Source organism: Gossypium hirsutum, chromosome D05 (assembly GCF_007990345.1).
Source record: "Gossypium hirsutum isolate 1008001.06 chromosome D05, Gossypium_hirsutum_v2.1, whole genome shotgun sequence".
Classification (NCBI taxonomy): domain Eukaryota; kingdom Viridiplantae; phylum Streptophyta; class Magnoliopsida; order Malvales; family Malvaceae; genus Gossypium; species Gossypium hirsutum.
In genome coordinates, this window is record NC_053441.1 from 19,704,941 (window position 1) to 19,727,249 (window position 22,309).

Consider the following 22,309-nt stretch of genomic DNA (forward strand, 5'->3'; position numbering starts at 1 on the left):
TAAAAAAAATTAAAACATTTTGCACAATAGGTTAGTAATCTTAAAACAGTATAACAACAACCATCAAAGCACGCATAATCACCTTGATGCGAAAATATTCTTTTTTTCCATGTCCCACTTCTATGGCAAAAGGAACATCACTGTTAATATAAAGCAACAATTATGAAGAGAGCTCAAAGAACAATAAAACGAGCAACCATTGACTCTGCAAAAAGCCCCAGTCGTCACCCTCAGTTGAAGACCACTATCCAAGAAAACAAACCAGCGAAAAAGTCAATGAAGCAAGCTAGTCAACACTACTCGAAAAGAACCTCCAACAAATTAAGAAAGCAAATATCTAACCCAAGACCACAACATCATTATTCCGATCGAGCCTCTTCACATCGAAGAAATGGTGGGTGGCCAGCAAAAAAGGCAAGGTGCGACTAGTGAAGGTGGCAACTGGCTGCCCAACGATACGTGGTCGGCCATTGTGCAAGCTTTAAGAAAATCTCTAGAACGCTCTACAAACTAGATCTATAGTGACGTCTCCCACGGAATCCTAAATGCTTTTAAATGCTCTTAGAATTAGCACCAAACGACAATGGAAAGCCGATGAAAATGAAAATTGATAGTGGTAAGCTCCATGCACTCCGACGATTTAGTCAACAAGAAACAAAAGTCGAGGATGCGTTTGAACAGAAAGTGGTCAAAATTGGTGGGTATGAAGAGACGATGAATTGCGAATTGGACTAAAACATCAGTTGAACCATTTTTTTATTTTCTAAGCTCAAATATAAGCATTTAAACTCATCAATTTAAATTTATTTTTAAAATTTTGAATTTAAACTAAAATATTTAATATTAATTAAAATTAAAAGAACCCAATGAAAGTTTAATTAAAAAAACACATGATTGAAACTAATTTTTTTTTTTAGCTCAAATCAAATAACTTAGTAGCAATCCACTGACATCGATAGAAGAAAGGTAAAGATGGCATGCAACCGTTTAACAGGTGAATGCATAATCTGATCAGAAAAGAAGTTTTAAATACTAACTACATATATTCTGGTAAGAAGGAAAACGAGAACCAAAATACGACAAACAAAGTTGTTGTCTCCAAACTACATTCTCAGCTTCAAAACATTGATGCATTGTCCTAATCAATATTCCACACCAACACTCAACTGCAAAGCACGAAACACGCAAATATTGCTCTGCCCCCTAATATCCCTACGCATTTATCTTCACTTCTAATCACTACCATAATTATCCTAAACAATAAAACATTGAATAGGAGCAGCAGATGTATAACGATGGAAAATAGTGACGAGTAATATGTTGGGGTTCTTAATTTCATTAATCAGCGCAATTTAAAAAACTTCCGAACAAAAAGTCACTATGAGTGAAGAAACGGCACCGGAAGAGGCGGCGACTTTTGTACGGTGTCCTTAATCTTTTCAATTGTGGGTGGTTCACATGGACAAGCCATTGCTACGAACCTTGGAACCTCATCCCCTGGCATTAAAACCGGTAGGCTTTGCCCTACAATTTTTGGCCTTGCCGCCTTTTCATACTTTATGCCATTAGCCATAACCAAAACAATTACGATATACAATAAAAAGATAAGAGAGGAAAATACAAACCTTGAGAAGGGGTGCAGGTCCAACTACGGGTGCGTGATTTACATCTGGTCGAGTATCGTCGTTGTCATCGTGGTCGTGACCGGAAGATTGGAGGATAAGGGCACGAAGCTTGTCCCAGTTGACGCAACCGATAACAAACCCGCTTATGCAAAACAATAAGATCAAAAGGAAGGCGAAGCCTAGTGGGAACCCTATAGTCAATGGCCTAGTTGACGATAACATTTCTTCATTCTTCATCATTCTTGTTCTTGTATAAAAAATGATACGTACAAAGGCAAAATAGGTAAAGCTAGGTGGTGCAAGATATATATCTATAGTAGCCGTAGACAGTGATATATAGTTTTTTTTTTTTTAATGGGTGAGTTGGATTAAAATTGATAAAGAGTTTTGATGGGGTTGCTGGGTGTTGGGGAAGTAGCAATTTCATCCAGTAATATGAATTACCCAGTTCTTAGAATTCTTGAATCTCTATAGTGTTTTCAGTGAAAATATACTTAATTTTTACTTAAAACAAAAAAGACTTGTTATACCTCTCTTCGTTCATTGGATTAATTTGTAAATGTTACGATTCGAATATCAAATCATGCAATTTAACTCGAATTTAATCCGAAATTGATTGTTGACTTTAGTTTTAACATCACATGTCAAACAGTTATGAGTTTAGACGTAATTATATCCGCTGTGTTTCTGGAAACAAAATGAAGATGCTTTAGCCCCACCATTTTTAATACCTACAAATTAATAAACTCCAGGAGTCCCATTATTACCTGGATTTTTACGCATTTCTCTCAAACTTATTGTCACCTTTTTCAATCCAATTCATTCTTCTTAAGTAATCATAGCCTTTCAGTGTACTTATAATCTTACAGATCATTTCAGTTTCATCATCATCATCATCATATATATATATGGGTGCTCTACAGCTCCAAAAAGCACTTCATAAATTGATCTCGTTGACTTTTATTCCTATTAAAGCAATGACTACAGATATGAAATTTCGGTCCTCGTATTCCTCTATATGCATTCAACTTTTTTTTTATACTATAATCTTCGTATCAACCTGTATATAAAGACGAAGTTCGGGCCTTGAGGGTGGCTGCACCAGTCCTGGCAGAGACATTTAAATGTAAATTATAATATGTTATTTTGATTTATAACTTCCCAGATGAAGATGGAATTTACATAACGTTTAGTGATAATATACAAAATAGAGCTTCGAATTTGATCCCTTTGTTCCTTAATTGTAAACATATGTAGGTGGTATAGTCTTTTTCATTGCCTAATTACCAACCAATTCAGCTGCTTCTACATTAATTCCACTCTCATCCCAAAGTGGAATGTGCAATCATTCAATGTCCCTCTCTTATTTCTTCTCTCTCTCTCCATATATATAACATCCGTTTTCATGTTATAATCTTAAATTTGGATCCAAGAATATTTGTGAATTGAGCGGACCCAAACTATAGTTCAATTTAAAAAAAGAAAAAAGAAAAAATCCAAACCCAACCTCCAATAACCATTTCACTAATCACAAACAATAATTCTATGCTAATATTTATTAAATTTAAACAAATTATTAAAAACTATTTAATTTAATTTGGATTCGAGTACAAATCTAGTGTGGAGAGATATATGGAAAACAGGTTCTGTTAAATGACCAACAGTTGTCTGAAATGGAGTAAAGGCAAAGTAATTATTTTGCAGGTAAGAATTAAAGAATGTCATGAATGTCTCCGCAATAAATTTATGCCAAATATAGCAATTTTAACATAAAAGATTTAGTGGAATGCAAACTATTCTCTGTCACGGTTTTCAAGTTTAGCAACTTCCTTCATCGTCTAGTCTTTACTTTAAAAATGTTTAATGTACTATCAACCAGTTTATTATTGTATTATTATCAATTTATGCAGATTTAATCTCTCCCTTGCTCAAACTTAGTCCCTCTATTTTCCAACGGTTCAGTTTCAATATTTTCGTTCAATTTTCCATCAGTTTTATTAAAAATAGGTATAATCACATTTTTAACCATCCAATTTTACATTTTCTGAAATCAAACTATAAAAGTTGTTATTATACCCAATTTGGACTGAAAATGAACAATTCAAAAAGAAGTAGAATGCCCAATTTTGAGCTAGCAAAATTTTTATTTTATTTTTAATATTAAATGATCGAGTATCAATTTTAATAATGATGTGACATGTTATTATTTACATAAAACTTATAAATCAGCAATTCTCTTACTCATTTTCTTTTGGTCTAGATATTTGAAATAATTGAACTAAAGTAGGTGAAATGATTCAAAATCAACAGTGAGTAGAGGTAGATTGTAGCATAGTTAGAGCAATCATAAAATTGAATTATTAAATATAAAATATAGATGGATTAAAAATTAAAGTAAAATTGACTTTACCAACAAGTGATGAGTGAAATGGTAAGGTACATTGTATTCTCAAGAGAAGATATAAGTTTAAATCTTGAATACGACATTATTAGGATAGCAACCACGAACATTGAACATGGACCATATATAAAATAAACATTAAGAATAAAAATAAATAAAAATCGGCTCTAAAGAAAGCCGCAACACCTCGTACTGCAGCAAGTAAGGCTCAATGTGAATCTAATAATGAAGGATCAAGGACAGTATACAGCAGAGGAAAGCAAACACCACCACCACCTTTCCCATCTCAATCAAACAAACGACATGCATGGTTTATCCAAAATCAAGTTTTAGCGGTTCAATATTTGACCCATAAACAACATACAAGTGATAGTTCATCAATCACTCACTAGCAGGTCCATCCAAAACGAAAGCGCTAAATTAGGCTAACATGAAATAATGGATGCCCCCAAGCTTTAGAACAAAGCTCTGAACAATGTACTTACCGTACTTCCAAATTTTAGTGCTCCATCATCACTCGGCTTCAGCTACCTCCACTACACTACTCCCTGGTAGAAAAAGGCATTTAATCAAAAAATGTAACTTTTTTGAGAGACTAAATAATAAATACCCCTATTTTTGAGGCTTTGATAAACAGTAGTAATTATTAGAGGGTATTCTAAAAGCATAAAGAAATATCCTTAAGTCCCTTTTTCGGCACGTGAAATTGAAACCTCCTCATTCATTCTTGTTTTCTTCTTCCTACGAAATAACTCAGCACCTTCTACCTGCTGTACGTGGGATTTCATTATTCTGCCTTTCCGCAAAGTGATGACTTCATTAAGAATCTATATACACCATGAATGGAATTTAATAGTTGGTACAGAAGGCCTGTAAATTTTGTTTGCATCTATAAATAAATATGTGTATATATTATATTTGATGGGTTTGGCTCACATTCCCAGATAGAATTGCTTGCAAGAAAATCTGCAGAGCTTCATTATTTCAGACTCAATAATTTTCGATTTTTTGGAACTCTATTTCTTGTCATTTATCACCATATGTCAACACCATTCTGCCATGTAATAATGACAACAATTTTTTTTTTAAAAACCAATAACCATTACAAGTCAACTTTTGTGTATGCAGAGCTGTCTCCTGCATGAAGAAACCATGGGTTGGAGACATCTGCAACTGAACCCTAAAAAGCATTATGATAATTGTCGAAGTTCTCCAATTCATGGGATTTGCAGAACAGACCCCTCTCTTGGACTTGTTCATGTTGCTTCTGTTTTTACATCAATGCTGAATTTTATTTTTATATATTTTTTGGAAGGCCAAAACATTACTAACAAACACACCGAAGAGAAGAATTTAGTAATAAAGAATTTTGCATTAATAAACAACTCCAGTTTAAGAGGGCAAAATTTACTAACAATCCAATCAATTCAAAAGCTCATTTTAGAAATAAAACAGAGAATTTAGAACCCAAAAATAATAATAATATTCACGAGAAAACTGCTTCTTTTGTAGTCATTCAGTTTTGTTCCTACAAACATCTTCCTGCATATCCAGCATTTCTAAACAACGTTTGCTTTATGTCTTCAGAACTTATCAATGTTCTCTGTTCCGAGTCCTGCAATGATGACCAAAATGTCTGTAAGATTATTGCAAGTCAAAAGCAGAGACAATCAACAATTTCTGTCTGACGTTTTGGTTACCTCTGAGCAAGAAGCTTGCATTGCAAAATCATTGAAACAGCTAATAACACATTGTTGAATATCAAGGCCTAATGCTTCCAACGTCGTTAGTGTCGACAACAACAATCCTGGTTTCCCCGTGCAACAAATCTCAATCCTCGTATCCACATTTCTCCTTTCCAATTCGAACTGCAAGAACCAGTTTAACAATGGAATTTATTTTTAGTTCATGGTATTTTTGAAATTATATACACCTATAAGAATGTTGCAGCAGAATCAGAACATACCTTTGGTGTCTTTCTCACCAAGATTTCATTTGGTTTTACATCTTTGAAAATGTGAGACATGTTTAACTCATTTGGACCTGCTTCCATTTCTTGCTGCAAACTCTTGATCCTCTCAAGGAGCTCCTTTGTGTAATCTATGGTATCTACAAGTATGGATGTCCTATCCATCTGTTAAATAAACAAAAACCCAGATTAGTCCTCTGTAAGAACTAGCATTTTGGCACTAAAAAACTGTCAATCTCCTTGATTTTTTTTTACCTTGCTTATCTTAGGAACAATTGATCGTAACATCGAAAGGCGGTCATTTAGCCGCTTTCGTCTCCTTCTCTCGGCCATTAGATTCTTCGATGGCTGACCCTTTAATCTCTTGGCTCGATTGTTGCGGTCTACACTGCAGCTCCCAACGTTGAAAACCGGTGCTTCGGGTGATCTAATAGGCTCTACTTTGCAAGCGGGTGCTTGTGGGTCCAACATGTTGATTTCATCTACAAGGGTCCCCCATTCTTCTTCCTCCACCATATTCATCCGGTGACGATGATCGTCTTGAACCGGGAACGGCAGTGTATCGAACGTGTTACTCGATGTATCAGTCACTTGTGGCGCTGCAGAGAATTCATCGCCAAATGATCCGTAGGCTTCATCGAAGTTGAAACTCAAATCTTGCTCCAATGGCAGTGAGAAATCTTGGCAGAAAGACTGAGGAAGAAAACCGGCAGCTGCTGAAGCATCATCAAAGCAATCGAAGTTGAAGCCATTAGAGAAAATGTCATTCATTTGTGGTGGAACTGTGTCCCAGTTGTCTCTTCTCAGAGCCAATAATTCCTGTAAGAAACTTTGTTCATTAATATCCAGCTCCATCTCTCGGTATATATATTTCTTTTTCCTTTTCCTTTAGTTTCTCTTGTGTTTTCTCTATGGGGTGAATGCCTTGAGAAAATCCAAATCTCACAATTTATATCTACAAACACATTAGAAGTGGGAGTATAGTTGATAATAAAATATTGAATATATGATTACTGTATGAAACTAAATCGTATTTATTATTAGTCTTTTAAGAAGCCTAAGATTGAGATGGAATCTGCTTTGGCCTTTTCCTCTCGCAGCTGGCAGCTTCTCCACTGCAATATATTGTTTTTTAAGCACTTTCAAATCACTATTTATCGCTTAATTGGTTGGGTATATATTTTTTAAAATTATTACAGAAAAATAAAATTGGTTTTGGAATAATCTTAGAGCCTTGTACCAAAAATTAAGGTTTGAAAAGAAAACAGTCCAATTGATGGAGGGGTCACTTTCAAAGAGGGATGATTTCAAGTCTTTTTCACCGAAATCTCTCCAATTATTGTTTTTATGAAACACATAATATATTAATTCAAGTATAAATTCCACTCAAAACTTTGACCTACATATATTTACTTGAGTTAATTATTAAAATACTTTCTTAGTTACAAATTAAGTTTAATTAAATGTGTATCCCTGTTAAAATTTATTTAACTCCTCTCCAATAAAAATTTTATTAGCAATAAAATCCATTTCATTAGACTCGCTGAGCTGCACAGAAAAGAATGCTGAAACGGGGTCCCATTTCTTTCCGCCTCTACAATTGTTGGGGTTACCTCAGCTCAAATTTTCATACTTCATAATTAGTTGGTAGGGCCTCATTCTTTTGTTGTTTCCTAATCTTTTCCTAATCACTCATTTTGGAATTATTATCCCCCATTTTGTTATATAACTTAGCTTTAATTGCTATGCCTACACATCTATCATATTTCTCATTTTCCAAAAAGGAATGGTGGCATCTTTATCCCATTCTCACCTCACTTGCCTTAACTAAACACTAGTATTTTCTATAAAAAATTACATGATTAAGAACCCGACCAATGTAGAGTCTACAGGTGATAAAGGGGTTGTTTTGGCATGAACATGTACACTCACTCTATACTCCACAGTCTACACTCATTTTATTATGTCTGCTGCTCTTTTTTCTTCTATAATTTAGGCTCATCTGTCTGGTCTACCAGGATTGGCTTTACTTGAATGTGGCATTTAGATGCTTGTCCCCTTCCTAATTCTATCATTGTTATTTGGATTTTTCTTTTTTCTTTTTTATAATATCCTGTTTGTATTTCGATTGAAACATCGAACAAAATTATAAAATAAAATTGCGTTAAATACATTCATTATTATCACTTTTTACTTATCTATTATTAATGCTGCCAGTTTTTATTTTTTTTAGGAAGCTGTCAAGTGAAGGAGCTTGATGTTTGACTCTGCAGGCTTCACTTAATTATATGATGGCAGAAAATCACGAACTGCAGGCTTTTATTGGAACTTAAAGGCGAGGAAAAAAAAAACCCATAATAAAGACAATACAATACAATGTAAATGTGTATATATATGTAAATTATAAAATAACAATGTATTTGGCAAAGCTAGAACACCTCTTTGTTTTTTCCAAACCTGAGGCTGAGGCTATATGAAATTGCAATATTTTATTATGTTTGTAGTAAGTTGGTAGGGTTTTATTTAAAGTTCCGATGCTTCTTCTTCTTTATACTGCCAAGTCAAAACCCTTTTTTTCCCTTGCACATGAAATGAATCTATGTGCTGTATTTTTTTTTTTGTGATAAGTGAAAATTTAAGATCCATAAATAGGGGAAAGTAAAAAGTTCCTTAAGGTAATTGAAATAAAATTATTAAAATTTAAGAGAGAAAACCAAAAACAAATGTTAAAAGGATTTAAATTTGTTTTTGAAAGATGAAAAAGAATATTATTTTCATTAATCAAAATGTTAAAAAACTTAAATTGCATAATTAATTATTAATGAGGGTTAGAATTGAAATTATTCCAATTAACCAGGGCAACCTATCCACAAATGCTTCACTCTATTCATTAACTCACCCATCTAAATATACAAACCAATCGAACCCCATTCTGGATCCTTGACAAGATGACATAAACCCCACAAGAACAAGATGGGGTAACTGTAATTATACATAATTATAATCATAGAAAAACAGTAATTCTCATCAAATCATTAGAGGTAGTTAACAATTATTGCTATTATATTACTGTTTTGTAAGATAAGATATAGTAAGAGGTTAGTCGTTGAAGGATAAAGTTTGTACGAATTATTTAGGGTTGCACAAATTAATATATCCGAACCCCCCCCCATATGCTTTGCATGAAATGTACGAAACATTGTTGTTCCCAATTTCCGAAAAAGGACAAACTCTGAATCCTATATCATATGATAACCGAGGTTATTATTGCGATGATATAAGAAGATGTTTGGCAAATTAAGGATAGCAATGGAAATAACGTCCGTGTCAGTCGAGTTAAGATTCGATCATAGTTTTAAATATTTAATAGTAAAGAAAGGTGTCGGAAACGTTTAAGTTTAGTTTAAATTTATTTTGATAAATTGTTCAAATGTATTTCAATTTAGGGTAAATTACACCTGAGGTTACTAAATTATTAATAAGTTTACGTTTTGGTCACTCAATTTCTATAAGTTACAAAGCAATCATTGAACTATTCAAATTTTTTCATTTAAGTCATTGGACTAGTTGAAAGTTTTTATTTAAGTCACTAGGCTATTAAGTTTGACTAGAGAGCTCCAAGTGATGATTTGATGATCGGCACAATGGATCAATACTCATCGACGAGGAGAAGAAGAACATAAATTAGATAGATCCAAGTCAATGTCGAAGATCGAAGAAGAAAATTGTTTGAATTTTGGTTCACAGATTCGTGACGTTTAAAGTTGTTTTACGAAAAAAAATTGAACTGTAGAAGAGAATATGAGAAGGAGAGGTTTTGATTGGTGTAGATGGTGTGAACAAATAAGGTTCTACAACAACAATTTTAACAACTCGGTGACTTAAGTGAAAATTTTCGAATATTTAAATGACCATTTTATAATTTTTTGAAGTTAAGTGATGAAAACATGTACCAATGATTTAATTGATAAAAATGTTTTTTACTTCCCAATTTCTTAATAAGTAATTCATTTTAATTTAATTTTATCCTTTTTACTATACTAATAATTGGAGGGAGAGTGAAAGCAGCTATAATAATACACAAGGAGAAGCCCCCTCAAGTGAAATTCACCAATAGACATGTCCTATTGTCACATCCACACGTGTTAAGTGAAGGAATCTCTTTAGAAAGGAAGCATGCAGGCTAATAGTCTAGCCTACTTAACAGGAATATAAACCAAAATAACCTTTTTCTATTTTCTACATTTAAAAAAAAATGGTATACCAAATCATTATTCTTAATATAAATGTCATTATATAAGTTATATAAATGCGATGGAGGTTTTGGTATTGTTATAGATTAAAAATCTTAAATTTTATGTACTCAAACTCAATTTCTATATGCCAGTTTTCAATCTGTTTTTATTCGATGAATTAGTTTTAATTATCAAATTATTTAATTTTACGTAGATGTATGATGATATAACCTTTTCTTCCATATGCATGCTACGGCATATATAATGTTTTCATTTTGGAAATGTCCTTTCGATCTATCAAACATCATCACGGATGGAACATTATTGTTTCCACTTTAATCTTGTAAAATTTTACTTAAAATAAGATGTTTGTCCACTCAAATATTATATATGGAGTTGTTGGTAGTATGATCTCATTTTATTTGGCTGAATAAGTAGAGCTTTGAACTTGACTTTGTATACAACAAATGATTGTTTATAGTTGTTTCATGGCATCGTTCAAGACATGTACACGTGCATGGTCGTACTACAAGTTGTGGCTGCTATTCCTCGCCCTTTGCTAATAGTTATTGTAATTATGATTTATTAACTTCTTAACCTATGATATTATATAATTATAATAAAATAAAAATAAATCGACTCAAGGTCCGACTCGATATAATAAAAGGAAACCCCAAACTCCAAAAGGGCTCTTTCTTCGGCTTTCATGTTTTTCTCAAAAATAAGAAAAGACTATTTTCTCTTTACTTGTGTTGATTCTTTGTATCAACATATATGACAGTGTTTGTCATGTCACCATTGATAAATTTGACATAAACAAAGAAAACTCAAATTGGATTTGTTTAATGGGACAGCATTATAAATATACTTATCAAATTATTAATATTCTCATAATTAAAATTTAACCATATAAGCTGCTAGTCATCATGTTAAATCCATTATTATTAATTTTCAAATAATATCGCTAATAATTATTGATGAATTTTTTCGAAACAACCCAGCATAATTTATACATCAGAATAAAAGAAAAGAAAAAAACAGATGATGTCATCGAACTTTATGGATTATTATGCATTCATGATTGAGGTATATATACTTATGTATAGTTGAGGTTGCTTTAGGGATTGTGCTTTGATATTTTATGAATAAATCGTACAACTATGAACACGATATTACTTAATTTTCCACGAGTAGATCATAGTCTTACCGAATGTGCATTATCTTAATCGATTCCACTAATTAACTTTTGATGCATATCTTGTAAAATAACTAAATAATATCAAAATTATCAATCTATAATCTTAATAATATAAACCTACTTGTAAAATGACGAAATACTATTCATCTTTCGTCTCTTTAATTAATTTTTCCAAGTAGCTACTTGTAGAATATATATTGGATTTCCTTTCCCATTGTTATGGATCTCTAACCTCCTATTACACACTATCTTAACCAGTAAATTATCATTTTTTTTCTTTTAAATAAGGGGTCTTTATTTATAAAATTTAAACTTAAAACCTTACCTAAGAGACATTGAACTCTTTACCACTCAATCCAATATATATCGATATTCATAATAATTTATCATTTGATATTGAACCTCAAGCTGTGAACTACTGATGGGACGTTTACCTTCTCGAAAATAACTTGGGTTCAAATTGTATATGTAAAAAAAAAACAACATTTGGTAGTAAGAACAACTAATATCATAATTAACAAAAGATTTAATGGGAAACAAACCTTAGAATGAGACGAAAATAAAATTTAAAAAAGAGAGCAATATTTATTATTTAAAATTGACAACGACTCACATCCACGAGATACATAATAGAGGGAAAAAAAAGTGAAATGAAGTGGGAAAAAATGGTGGTAAAATGAGAAAACCACGGGCAGTTTCTCCCTACCGCCCCGACACTAAGCGGTTTCCCAACAGCAAAATATACCATACCAGTTTTAATTCCTCCTTCACTTTCAACTTGACAGCCCACAATATCTTCATTTAGGGTTTTGTTATTTTCAGCTCTAAACTCAAAAAAAAAAAAACCATTTATTTAATTATTTATTTATTTCCCTTCATCATCTTCTTCTACTACTTATGATGGTGGAATTTGTCAGGTAGTGATTTGTTGGGTAGTGGGACATTCAATGGGGAAGGGATCCAAAGAAAATCCTAAACAGTGCTGCCAAATACAGGCTTTTGATCATTCAATAAACATATGGTTATCTATTTGTTTTTAAGCTTCTTCTTTTTTCTATTTAGGGTTTGTGTAACGTATATATATACAATGTATGGGACTCTCATTGAATTGCATGTGAAAGAAAGAGAGATTCCATTTTATTTTTTCACATAAATAAATATTATTAATTATTGGGGGGCTGCATAATTTTTGCTTTTGAACATAAAATGGAAAGATATGATTAGGAGGTTTGAAAAGGGAGGGTTAATTCAATTGGTTTCACGAGTCATTTTGTAGCTAAGGCAAATTAAAAACTGGGGCTTACCACAACCCCACAAACCACACTTATTAAAAGACGTGTCAATATCAAACTCTCATCTACCATACAAATTAAGTTGGGGGAAAGTTATTATTAAAAAAAAAAATCAAACCCCTAGGTTTGATGAAAAATACCCGGTTCTAAAAATATTCATTTACTGATTTTAGTAAAATTTTATTAATTTCTAACAATTATTTAAATAAGAAAGAATAATTGAAGATACAGTAAAAGTTTTTTTTTTATACATGTGAACAAGTATATCGTAAAGGAGAAGGAAGAAAAACTTACAAACACAAGTATCGAATCTTGAACATCATATTAATCAATTTGAAACCCACACAAGTTTATCACCGAACCGATAGTGTGGTTGGCTAAAAGTTTTACGCCCAATGTGAATTCAGATCTAAATTTAGTTTTATTGAGATAATAGATTAATTGTTGCAAATAATTAAGAAATGTTGAAATTTAGACCATCTTCGGAAGCTGCTAATAAAGGCTTTAAATTTGTTAGCCAAGTCTAGCTACAATTCTTATCCTCTTCTTAGTTTTTTTTACATCAAACCACTCTTAGCTATATCTAACATGTGACTGTTGACCAAAATTGAAGGTCCTATTTGCCCAGCATCCTGCCTGGCTAACTTGTTTGAATGTTGAGTTATTTTGTGCCCACATAAAATGTAGCCTATTTGACGTTTAAGCTATCTTTTGATGAAAACTTGGAAGAAAAAAATAATAAAAGGGTATTTAATTTTGTAGTACCAGTGGATCGGCCTACCTTATACTCTTGTGCATAATTAAAGGAAAAAAGAAAACTAGTATCATTTGAGTTGCCTCATTGTTGGGGCAAAAACCAATTAATGTTGAATTTATCTTAAGACATTACGAAATTTGTTCTTAGCACTCGGTGTTGAATCAGTCGTTTACACAATGATGAGTTGAAATCTTAATTATTAAAAGACATTATGAATGGCAATCTTACGTTAACTCCACCGACCTCTCTCATCAGTCACCGCACCATCTTTTAATTTCCATCGCATTGGCTTCACTTGGTTGTCATGTTGAGAAACCAATTGGCTTAGGATTATTTCAAATTTGTTGGGGGGGGTTTCTTTAACATTTTTAATTTAATGGACATGTATAATTTAAATTCGATAGATTTATCGATAAATATTAGATGCAGTAATAAAATATATATAGATGTAAATATAAAAGATAGATAGAGTTTTGGTCCCAAAACTAGAAAATACTTTTTACTCCCCTTATGATATATGAAATTAAAAATTTATATATGATAAAATTAAACTTTGACCCTCTTAAAATGAAAAGATTTCTATTTAGTCATTTTAAAAATGATGAAATCATAAGTTAACACATGACACTTTGATCTCTCAAGGTATCTTGTACTTATAGGTAGAAAACTTAAACTTGAACTTTGAAATTAAATAACATTGTTATTAGAAGGGTAACCAAAAATCAAATAAGAATTTTCACAGATGATACGGTAAATTTTAAAATAATTTCGTCTTTTGTGTTTGCGTATATAAATGAATTAGAACTAAAAATATAAATGATTTGGTCTATTGTCGTTTTCGCCAAAATAGATGATTTAATTAATTAGATTTTAAGGAATATAATTACGAATTAAGCCATAAACCAACAAAAATCAAAGATCGCGAATACTAGTTGGTTGAGTCTACATTGACTACAAATCATAAAATCTGTTTTAAGTTTGTTAAAAATAACAAATGATAATAAATTTTGGTGTGTGTTTCATCCTGTTTAGGGTTAAGATCATATATACATAATTTCAGAAATTACTAACACTCCAATTTAAAATTTATTTAAGTAGAATTATTGGTAAAATCCAAATCTTGACACTTGAGCAAGTCTTTTTACTTTTTATTTAGTTTACTTTTTTTTACGTGAATCCCACTGATTTACATGCGTTTTTCTCAAAACCATTGACATTATACTTAAAAAGGTAGAATATTTAGTATACTAGTAGTGTATGTTGATTCAGTCTTAGTTCGATTAGCATCGTCATTGTTGCTAGCATAGGAGGTTGTGAGTTCAAGTGCGTTGAAGCACAGTATCTTCTTATTTAAGGGCCGGGAAGGGGGAATGCGTGGTACTAAGCATTGTATCAAAAAACCATATATGATAATAATCTATAATAAGACTAATGTTCTATTTTCTAATATGGACACGTGTCCTTTTTTTTAAATATTTTACCATTAACATTTATCAACCTCTAACCTCACTTATATGAAATCCAAAAATTCCGACAACAATGTACCAAATATTTTCCTCTACTTAATTATATATATACACATATTGTATTTCAAGAATCTTGGAAAGCTCCTCGCATCAAGATTTCTTATATAGCTTCTCAAGAAACATAAAAAGACAAAAGCATACCCTCTCTGTGTACGAGTTGTGGATAATCTTAGCCAATCTTTTCTTTTCCTCTTCATATAATAATTAAAATTTATATATAAAGAAAGACCAATTATATGTGTGGACTGCTTGACTCACTAGAAAACTATATTTATAAATAAAAATGGGATGTTATTCAATTGTTTGGGAGTCGCACTACATGAAATCTATCATTTTGTCCGTTCAAAGATTGAAAATATTAATTCTACAAATATAGATTTAATTTGTAATTAGTTTGGTTTAATTTAATTAAATACATAAACTTTTTGAAAATAAAAATACTAATATTAATGATTCCTCGTTTATATATATATGTTAAGAAATGGCTTAAAATTGGTAGTGGATTGTTGTTGTTGGTAGTGGGTTGTTGGTGGTAGTGGATTAGTGGATGGTTGTTGGTGTCCATTTTCAACCACAAATCTTTGCCAAAGTTTTGGACAATTATGTCCTTGAACTCTCTTATAAATAGAGAGGTTCATTAGCCATATTCATCATCCCAAACCAAGAGAGAGCAAAGCTTGTTCTTTGAAAGCTAGGATTTTAGCTTTCGGGTTTTCTATAGGGGTTGAGAGTTGTGAGGTTCTCGGGTTGTGTCTTGAGTGTAAAACACTTGTAATCTTCATCTTGTTATAGTGAAATTTCTTTTCGCCTCTGCCCGTGGACGTAGGCATTAAAGCCGAACCACGTAAATCCTTGTGTTCACTTTATTTTTCGTTCCGGTCAATTTACTTGTAGTCATATCGGAGTTCTCGAATCGATCCTTTCCGCAACAAATTGGTATCAGAGCGTAGTTGAAGGAGTGATAATATTTTCTGAATTGCCCTGTGACTGCAGCTTTGTCTGATCTTTCACATCAGGAAGAAAATATTATCATTCATTCAAAGGTTCCAAATTATGGCTACAAGTGTTTCATCGACTAAGTATGATGTCGAGAAATTTACCGGGAAAAATAGTTTCAGTTTATGGCGCATCAAGATGCGGGCAGTGCTGGTTCAACAAGGATTGCTAAAAGCATTGTCTGGTAAAGATAAATTACCAAGCACGCTTTCGGAAGAGCAAAAGGATGACATGCTAGAAAGAGCACATAGTGCTATTCTGCTATGTCTAGGAGATGAAGTGCTACGAGAAGTAGCGGATGAGAAAACCGCGTCCGGTTTGTGGCTCCGGTTAGAGAGCAAGTACATGACGAAGTCATTGACGAACCGGCTCTACCTCAAGCAAAGACTCTATGCCCTGAAGATGGAGGAAGGTACACCTGTTTCCCAGCACCTGGATAAATTCAATTCCATTATCATGGATTTGAATAATATCGATAACAAAATCGATGATGAGGACCAAGCAATAATTGTTTTGTGTTCTTTGCCTCCCTCGTATGAGAATTTTGTTGATACAATGATGTACGGTCGTGATGACCTGACTCTAGAGGAGGTGAAAAATGCCTTAAGTTCCAGTGAGTTGAGGAAGAAAATCACTGGTAAGGTGGTCGAAAACAATGAAGGCGAAGGCTTGGTTGCTCGAGGAAGATCCAAGGCAAAGGGTGGAAGTTCAAGTAAAAGCCATCCTAGATCGCAGTCCAAGAAGAGAATACAGTGCTACTACTGTAAGAAGTACGGGCACATGAAGGTAGATTGTCCGAAAAGGAAGGAGAAATCAGAATCACAGGAGCAACAAAATGATCGTGCGAATGTAGCTGATGCAGATTCTTCAAGTGATGCCGAGATCGTTCTTGCAGTATCCGACTCTTACGCTGGTGGGAGATGGATTCTTGATACGGGAGCTACATTTCATATAAGTACTTCGAAAGATGCATTCTCAACATACGAGAAGCATTCTGGTTCAGTACTAATGGGAAATGACCACGCATGTCAAGTCATGGGGATTGGCACAGTTCGTATAAAGATGTTTGACGGTATTGTTAGAACTCTAACTGATGTTCGGCACATTCCAGAAATGAAGAAAAATTTGATCTCTTTGAGTACGTTGGACAAGAAAGGCTTTCGGTACTCTGCTGAAGGTGGAGTTCTCAAGGTATTCTCGGGTGCTTTGACTGTGATACGTGGTAATTTGGAGCGGGGCCTTTACTTCCTCGATGGTTCCTCGGTTACAGGTGTTGCGGGAGTGTCATCATCAGATGATCTAGATTCTGACACCACGAAGTTATGGCATATGCGGCTCGGGCATATGAGCGAGAGAGGCTTATCGGTGCTAAGAAAACGAGGATTATTGTCTGGGCAGTGTACAGGAAAGTTGAATTTCTGTGAGCACTGCGTCTTCGGTAAGCAGACTCGGGTAAAGTTCAGCACTGGGATTCACAAGACAAAAGGCACAGTGGATTACTTCCATTCTGACCTTTGGGGGCCTTCTCCGACAATTTCTAAAGGTGGTTACAGATATCTGCTTACCTTTATCGATGATTACTCGAGAAAGGTTTGGGTGTATTTTCTGAAGAGCAAGTATGAGGTTCTCATCAACTTCAAGCAATTTAAAGCTTTGATCGAAAATCAAACAGGAAAGAAGATCAAGCGATTCCGGACGGATAATGGCTTGGAGTTTTGCTCAGGTGAATTCAATGAGTTCTGCAAAAATGAAGGAATAGTGAGACACCGCACTGTTCGTCGAACACCACAACAAAATGGAGTTGCAGAACGCATGAATAGAACTCTCTTGGAGCGAGCTCGTTGCATGCGATCAAATGCTGGGCTCGGTGAAGAATTTTAGGCTGAAGCTGTTAATACTGCTTGTTATTTGGTTAACAGATCTCCGTCAACAGCTATTGAGCTGAAGACTCCTGAGGAAGTATGGTCTGGTTCTCCTGCTGATTACTCTGGTTTAAGAGTGTTTGGCTGCCCTGCGTATGCTCATGTAAATGAGGGAAAACTCAAACCGAGGGCGAAGAAATGCATATTTCTTGGATACGGCCAAGGGGTGAAAGGATACAGGTTGTGGTGTCCTGATCCGGTTTCGTCCAAGTTCATCATCAGCAGAGATGTGACTTTTGATGAGTCATCCATGCTTCGATCCACCACAAATTCCCGGGAAAAGGAGGAGTCAGATAGAATGGGAGATCACGGTGTTGAGAAGCAGGTGGAGTGTCAGGTGGACGCTCCAATTCCTACGGAAGGTACTTCAGTCCAGGATGATCAAGTTGAGGTGCAAGATTCCGATGAAGATGAGTCACCTCAAGAAAAACCATATAGCATTGCCACTGGAAGAACGAAGAGACAAATCAAACCAAATCCGCGTTACGCTAATCTGGTGTCTTTCGCGCTCAGTGTGGCGGAGTCCATTGGTATAGAACCTTCCAGTTATAATGAGGCTGTCACGTGTGATGAGTCGGCACAGTGGGCAATTGCTATGAGTGAGGAGATAGAATCTCTTCACAAGAACCATACTTGGGAGTTGGTTAAGCCGCCAAGTAACCAGAAGATAGTTGGTTGCAAATGGGTCTTCAAGAAAAAGGAAGGCATCCTAGGGGTTGAAGCAACTAGATTCAAGGCACGATTGGTTGCTAAAGGCTTCACTCAGAAAGAGGGGATTGACTACAATGAAGTTTTCTCCCCAGTCGTAAAGCATTCTTCCATTCGTGTATTACTTGCCATGGTGGCCAAGTCTGATCTAGAACTTGAGCAGCTTGACGTAAAAACGGCGTTCTTGCATGGTGAGCTCGAGGAAACAATCTACATGCGTCAACCAGAGGGTTTTACAGTTCCTGGTAAAGAAGACCATGTCTGTCTATTAAAGAAGTCTTTATATGGATTGAAACAATCCCCAAGGCAGTGGTACAAGCGGTTTGATAGCTTCATGATTCAGCATGGTTACACAAGATGTGACTATGATGCTTGTGTCTATCATCGGAAGCTCTCAGATGGTTCGCACATTTATTTGTTGCTGTATGTTGATGACATGTTAATTGCTTCCAAAAACATGTCGGAAATCAACAAGTTAAAGTCGCAGTTGAGTGGTGAGTTCGAGATGAAGGATCTGGGTGCTGCCAAGAAAATTTTGGGCATGGATATTCACAGAGATCGCAAGGCGGGCAAGCTTCGTGTGTCGCAGAAGAACTACATTGAAAAGGTTCTTCAACGCTTCGGCATGGATAAAGCGAAAACTGTGAGTACTCCGTTGGCACCACATTTCAAACTCTTTGCAGAGTTGTCACCACAATCTGATGAAGAAAAGCAGCAAATGTCTCACATTCCATACTCGAGTGCAGTTGGAAGCGTGATGTATGCAATGGTTTGCACTCGTCCAGACATTTCACATGCAGTTAGTGTGGTCAGCAGATACATGAGTTGTCCTGGCAAGGAACACTGGCAGGCCGTGAAATGGATTCTCAGGTACTTGAGAGGTTCTGCAGATTTATGCTTGGTATATGATCAGAGTGACTGCACTAGCAGTGTCACGGGCTATGTGGACTCTGATTATGCTGGAGATCTGGACAAAAGAAGATCTCTGACGGGTTATGTTTTCACTTATTCTGGAGGAGCCATTAGTTGGAAAGCTGTGTTACAGTCTACCGTAGCCTTATCTACGACTGAGGCGGAATATATGGCGTTAGCAGAAGCAGTGAAAGAAGCATTGTGGATGAAAGGTCTAGTAAGCAGTTTGGGTTTACAACAGGATTTCACTGTTGTATTTTGCGATAGCCAGAGTGCCATACATCTGACTAAAAATCAGATGTTTCATGAACGGACCAAACACATTGATGTCAGATATCATTTTGTTCGGGAACATGTTACGCAAGGTGACATTGTTATCAGCAAGGTTGCTACCGAGAAGAATCCTGCAGATATGTTAACTAAGGTGATCCCTGCATATAAGTTCAAGCATTGCTTGGACTTGATAGGTATTCGGGATTGATTAGCGCCAGAGAGGCGTTTGGAAGAGGTGATCCAGTTCGAGGAATTCACTATGATGTTCAGCTTGGTAAATTTCAAGCCAAGGTGGAGATTTGTTAAGAAATGGCTTAAAATTGGTAGTGGATTGTTGTTGTTGGTAGTGGGTTGTTGGTGGTAGTGGATTAGTGGATGGTTGTTGGTGTCCATTTTCAACCACAAATCTTTGCCAAAGTTTTGGACAATTATGTCCTTGAACTCTCTTATAAATAGAGAGGTTCATTAGCCATATTCATCATCCCAAACCAAGAGAGAGCAAAGCTTGTTCTTTGAAAGCTAGGATTTTAGCTTTCGGGTTTTCTATAGGGGTTGAGAGTTGTGAGGTTCTCGGGTTGTGTCTTGAGTGTAAAACACTTGTAATCTTCATCTTGTTATAGTGAAATTTCTTTTCGCCTCTGCCCGTGGACGTAGGCATTAAAGCCGAACCACGTAAATCCTTGTGTTCACTTTATTTTTCGTTCCGGTCAATTTACTTGTAGTCATATCGGAGTTCTCGAATCGATCCTTTCCGCAACAATATATATATATATATTATAGCATATATGAAAATCTTATTATAGTTGTTTACGTCCACCAACTTTATCGAACAAAATCCGGTCCAAAGTCTAAAAAAATTGCAACTTGACGTACTAATTGTTTCTTAAAATTAAATTTTAGCCCCAAAATCCGATTTGCTAGACTGTCTCGTAATTTGATTTGCACAGCTGGCTAAATTCAACTTTGAATATCTGACTTATGACTATATCTAATGATTAAGTTCATTAATTTGTATTTTTTTTTTTGAATTTCGTTTAGTTAAGATGGATATCTTGGAATTCAGTATTGTTTTGATAACATAATAATGTTCTTGATAGGTTTCCTAAAGTATAGTGTTTGAGAGAATTTAAATGTATATTTTTATTTTTACCAATCATATTATGTCAGTTTCACTGTATGTTAATAACTTAATTCATTCAATGAATGGAACCATATAATTCAAGGAAAAATAATAATAAACACTCGTCATAGATGGTGAAGGACAAGTTCCATCAACACAATAAAAGCTTTGTCACAGCTCAAGCACAACATATCTGGAGTGATTGCAAGCACTTAATACGATAAGGAAATCAACGAGCAAAATCGACAAAAGAATCGAGCATTCACCAAACTAGAAATGACGATAACAAAATCATCCCTAAAATCACCAATAAAACTAAGGTTGCATGCATAAGGAAGACTAAAAAACGTGCTACAAGAGCAAACAAAAACTTCTAAAACTTAAAACTTGTCAAACAATGGAAAAACAAACAAAAATATATAAAAATTAAGATAACACGGGTCCAAATCGACTCGTGAAATCATTTATTATCCTGAAATACTCTCAAAACAGAAACATATTAAGAATATGAAGAAAAGTCACCCACTTTCTAAAAAAATTACTGATAGCCGGTGGAGTTTTAGCGACCGACAGACGCTATAATCTGTCCATCACAATTTGGGAAGACAACAAAAATACCCACAAAATATATTTATAAACTAAAAAGAGAGGAGACATATGAAATGAATGAAAAAGAAAAAGAAAAAAAAGAGTTGATGGGAGGGGAAAAAAAGCATACGATAGTCGGTCCATGTTATTCAATTCTTTACTAGTTATATTTTGTACTGTTAAAAATTATTTCAGCATACATTTACTTTTGTATTATACTTATAAAATCTACTCTATTTATAATAGTAGAACTTTCAAAAGCAAAAAAAGAAAAAAGGATTTGAAGCTAAATGTTATTTGGCGACTTCAACTTCCATTTCTAGAAGACTAATTATGAGCTTAAGATACGGTATTAGCATATACAAATTCTCCCCACGTTATTTGGAGATACAGGATACGAAACGAATTAATTGTTTGACTAATCATATATTTATGTAATGAGAGTTTTTCATTTACATCCGAGTAAAATTATTTTAGTTTTATATTTTTTTGTATTTTTTAGTATTAATATTTTAATAATTTAATCGTTAAAATTATCGATATAATTGTACTTGTTATACATGTAAAGTTTCAAACTCATTCAATATTTCTATTCCATCAATCCAAAATATCATATATATTAATATTTATTGAAGTTGGAAAATTTTTTTTATATAAGTAGATAGTTAGAAAGTTTAAATTTAAGTCAAATTCGACATACGAAATCTATATAAATAGAATATGAAATATGATAGTTGAATCATTAAAATAGCAAAACAAGTGATACCTTGGATTTTAATTTGTATAA

The 22,309-nt window shown here is 34.1% G+C and overlaps 2 protein-coding genes across 2 annotated transcripts; both read right to left on the reverse strand.

Moving 5' to 3' along the window:
• Window positions 1-1,029: 1,029 nt before the first annotated feature.
• On the reverse strand, window positions 1,030-2,135 carry LOC107903142 (uncharacterized protein At5g65660). Its single transcript, XM_016829187.2, has 2 exons — window positions 1,626-2,135; window positions 1,030-1,546 (listed from the first exon to the last, which is right to left on the reverse strand). The coding sequence occupies exons 1-2, from the start codon at window positions 1,863-1,865 to the stop codon at window positions 1,379-1,381; spliced, it is 408 nt and encodes a 135-aa protein (XP_016684676.1). The 5' UTR covers window positions 1,866-2,135; the 3' UTR covers window positions 1,030-1,378.
• A 3,282-nt stretch (window positions 2,136-5,417) lies between these two features.
• LOC107905201 (transcription factor bHLH93) lies at window positions 5,418-7,086 on the reverse strand. The gene is made up of 4 exons (XM_016831793.2): window positions 6,251-7,086; window positions 5,993-6,160; window positions 5,727-5,894; window positions 5,418-5,641 (listed from the first exon to the last, which is right to left on the reverse strand). Exons 1-4 carry the CDS (start codon window positions 6,848-6,850, stop codon window positions 5,555-5,557), a joined length of 1,023 nt encoding a protein of 340 aa, XP_016687282.1. The 5' UTR covers window positions 6,851-7,086; the 3' UTR covers window positions 5,418-5,554.
• Window positions 7,087-22,309: the final 15,223 nt, after the last annotated feature.

Bases quoted from the DNA above. Each gene is read 5' to 3' on its own strand.
- LOC107903142 (XM_016829187.2), bottom strand. From the start codon at position 1,865: ATGATGAAGAATGAAGAAATGTTATCGTCAACTAGGCCATTGACTATA. The intron at 1,547-1,625 runs GTTTGTATTTTC...AAGTATGAAAAG, and splicing joins GACCTGCACCCCTTCTCAAG to GCGGCAAGGCCAAAAATTGT.
- LOC107905201 (XM_016831793.2), bottom strand. From the start codon at position 6,850: ATGGAGCTGGATATTAATGAACAAAGTTTCTTACAGGAATTATTGGCT. The intron at 6,161-6,250 runs GTAAAAAAAAAT...TTTATTTAACAG, and splicing joins TTGTTCCTAAGATAAGCAAG to ATGGATAGGACATCCATACT. The intron at 5,895-5,992 runs GTATGTTCTGAT...TGGTTCTTGCAG, and splicing joins TGGTGAGAAAGACACCAAAG to TTCGAATTGGAAAGGAGAAA.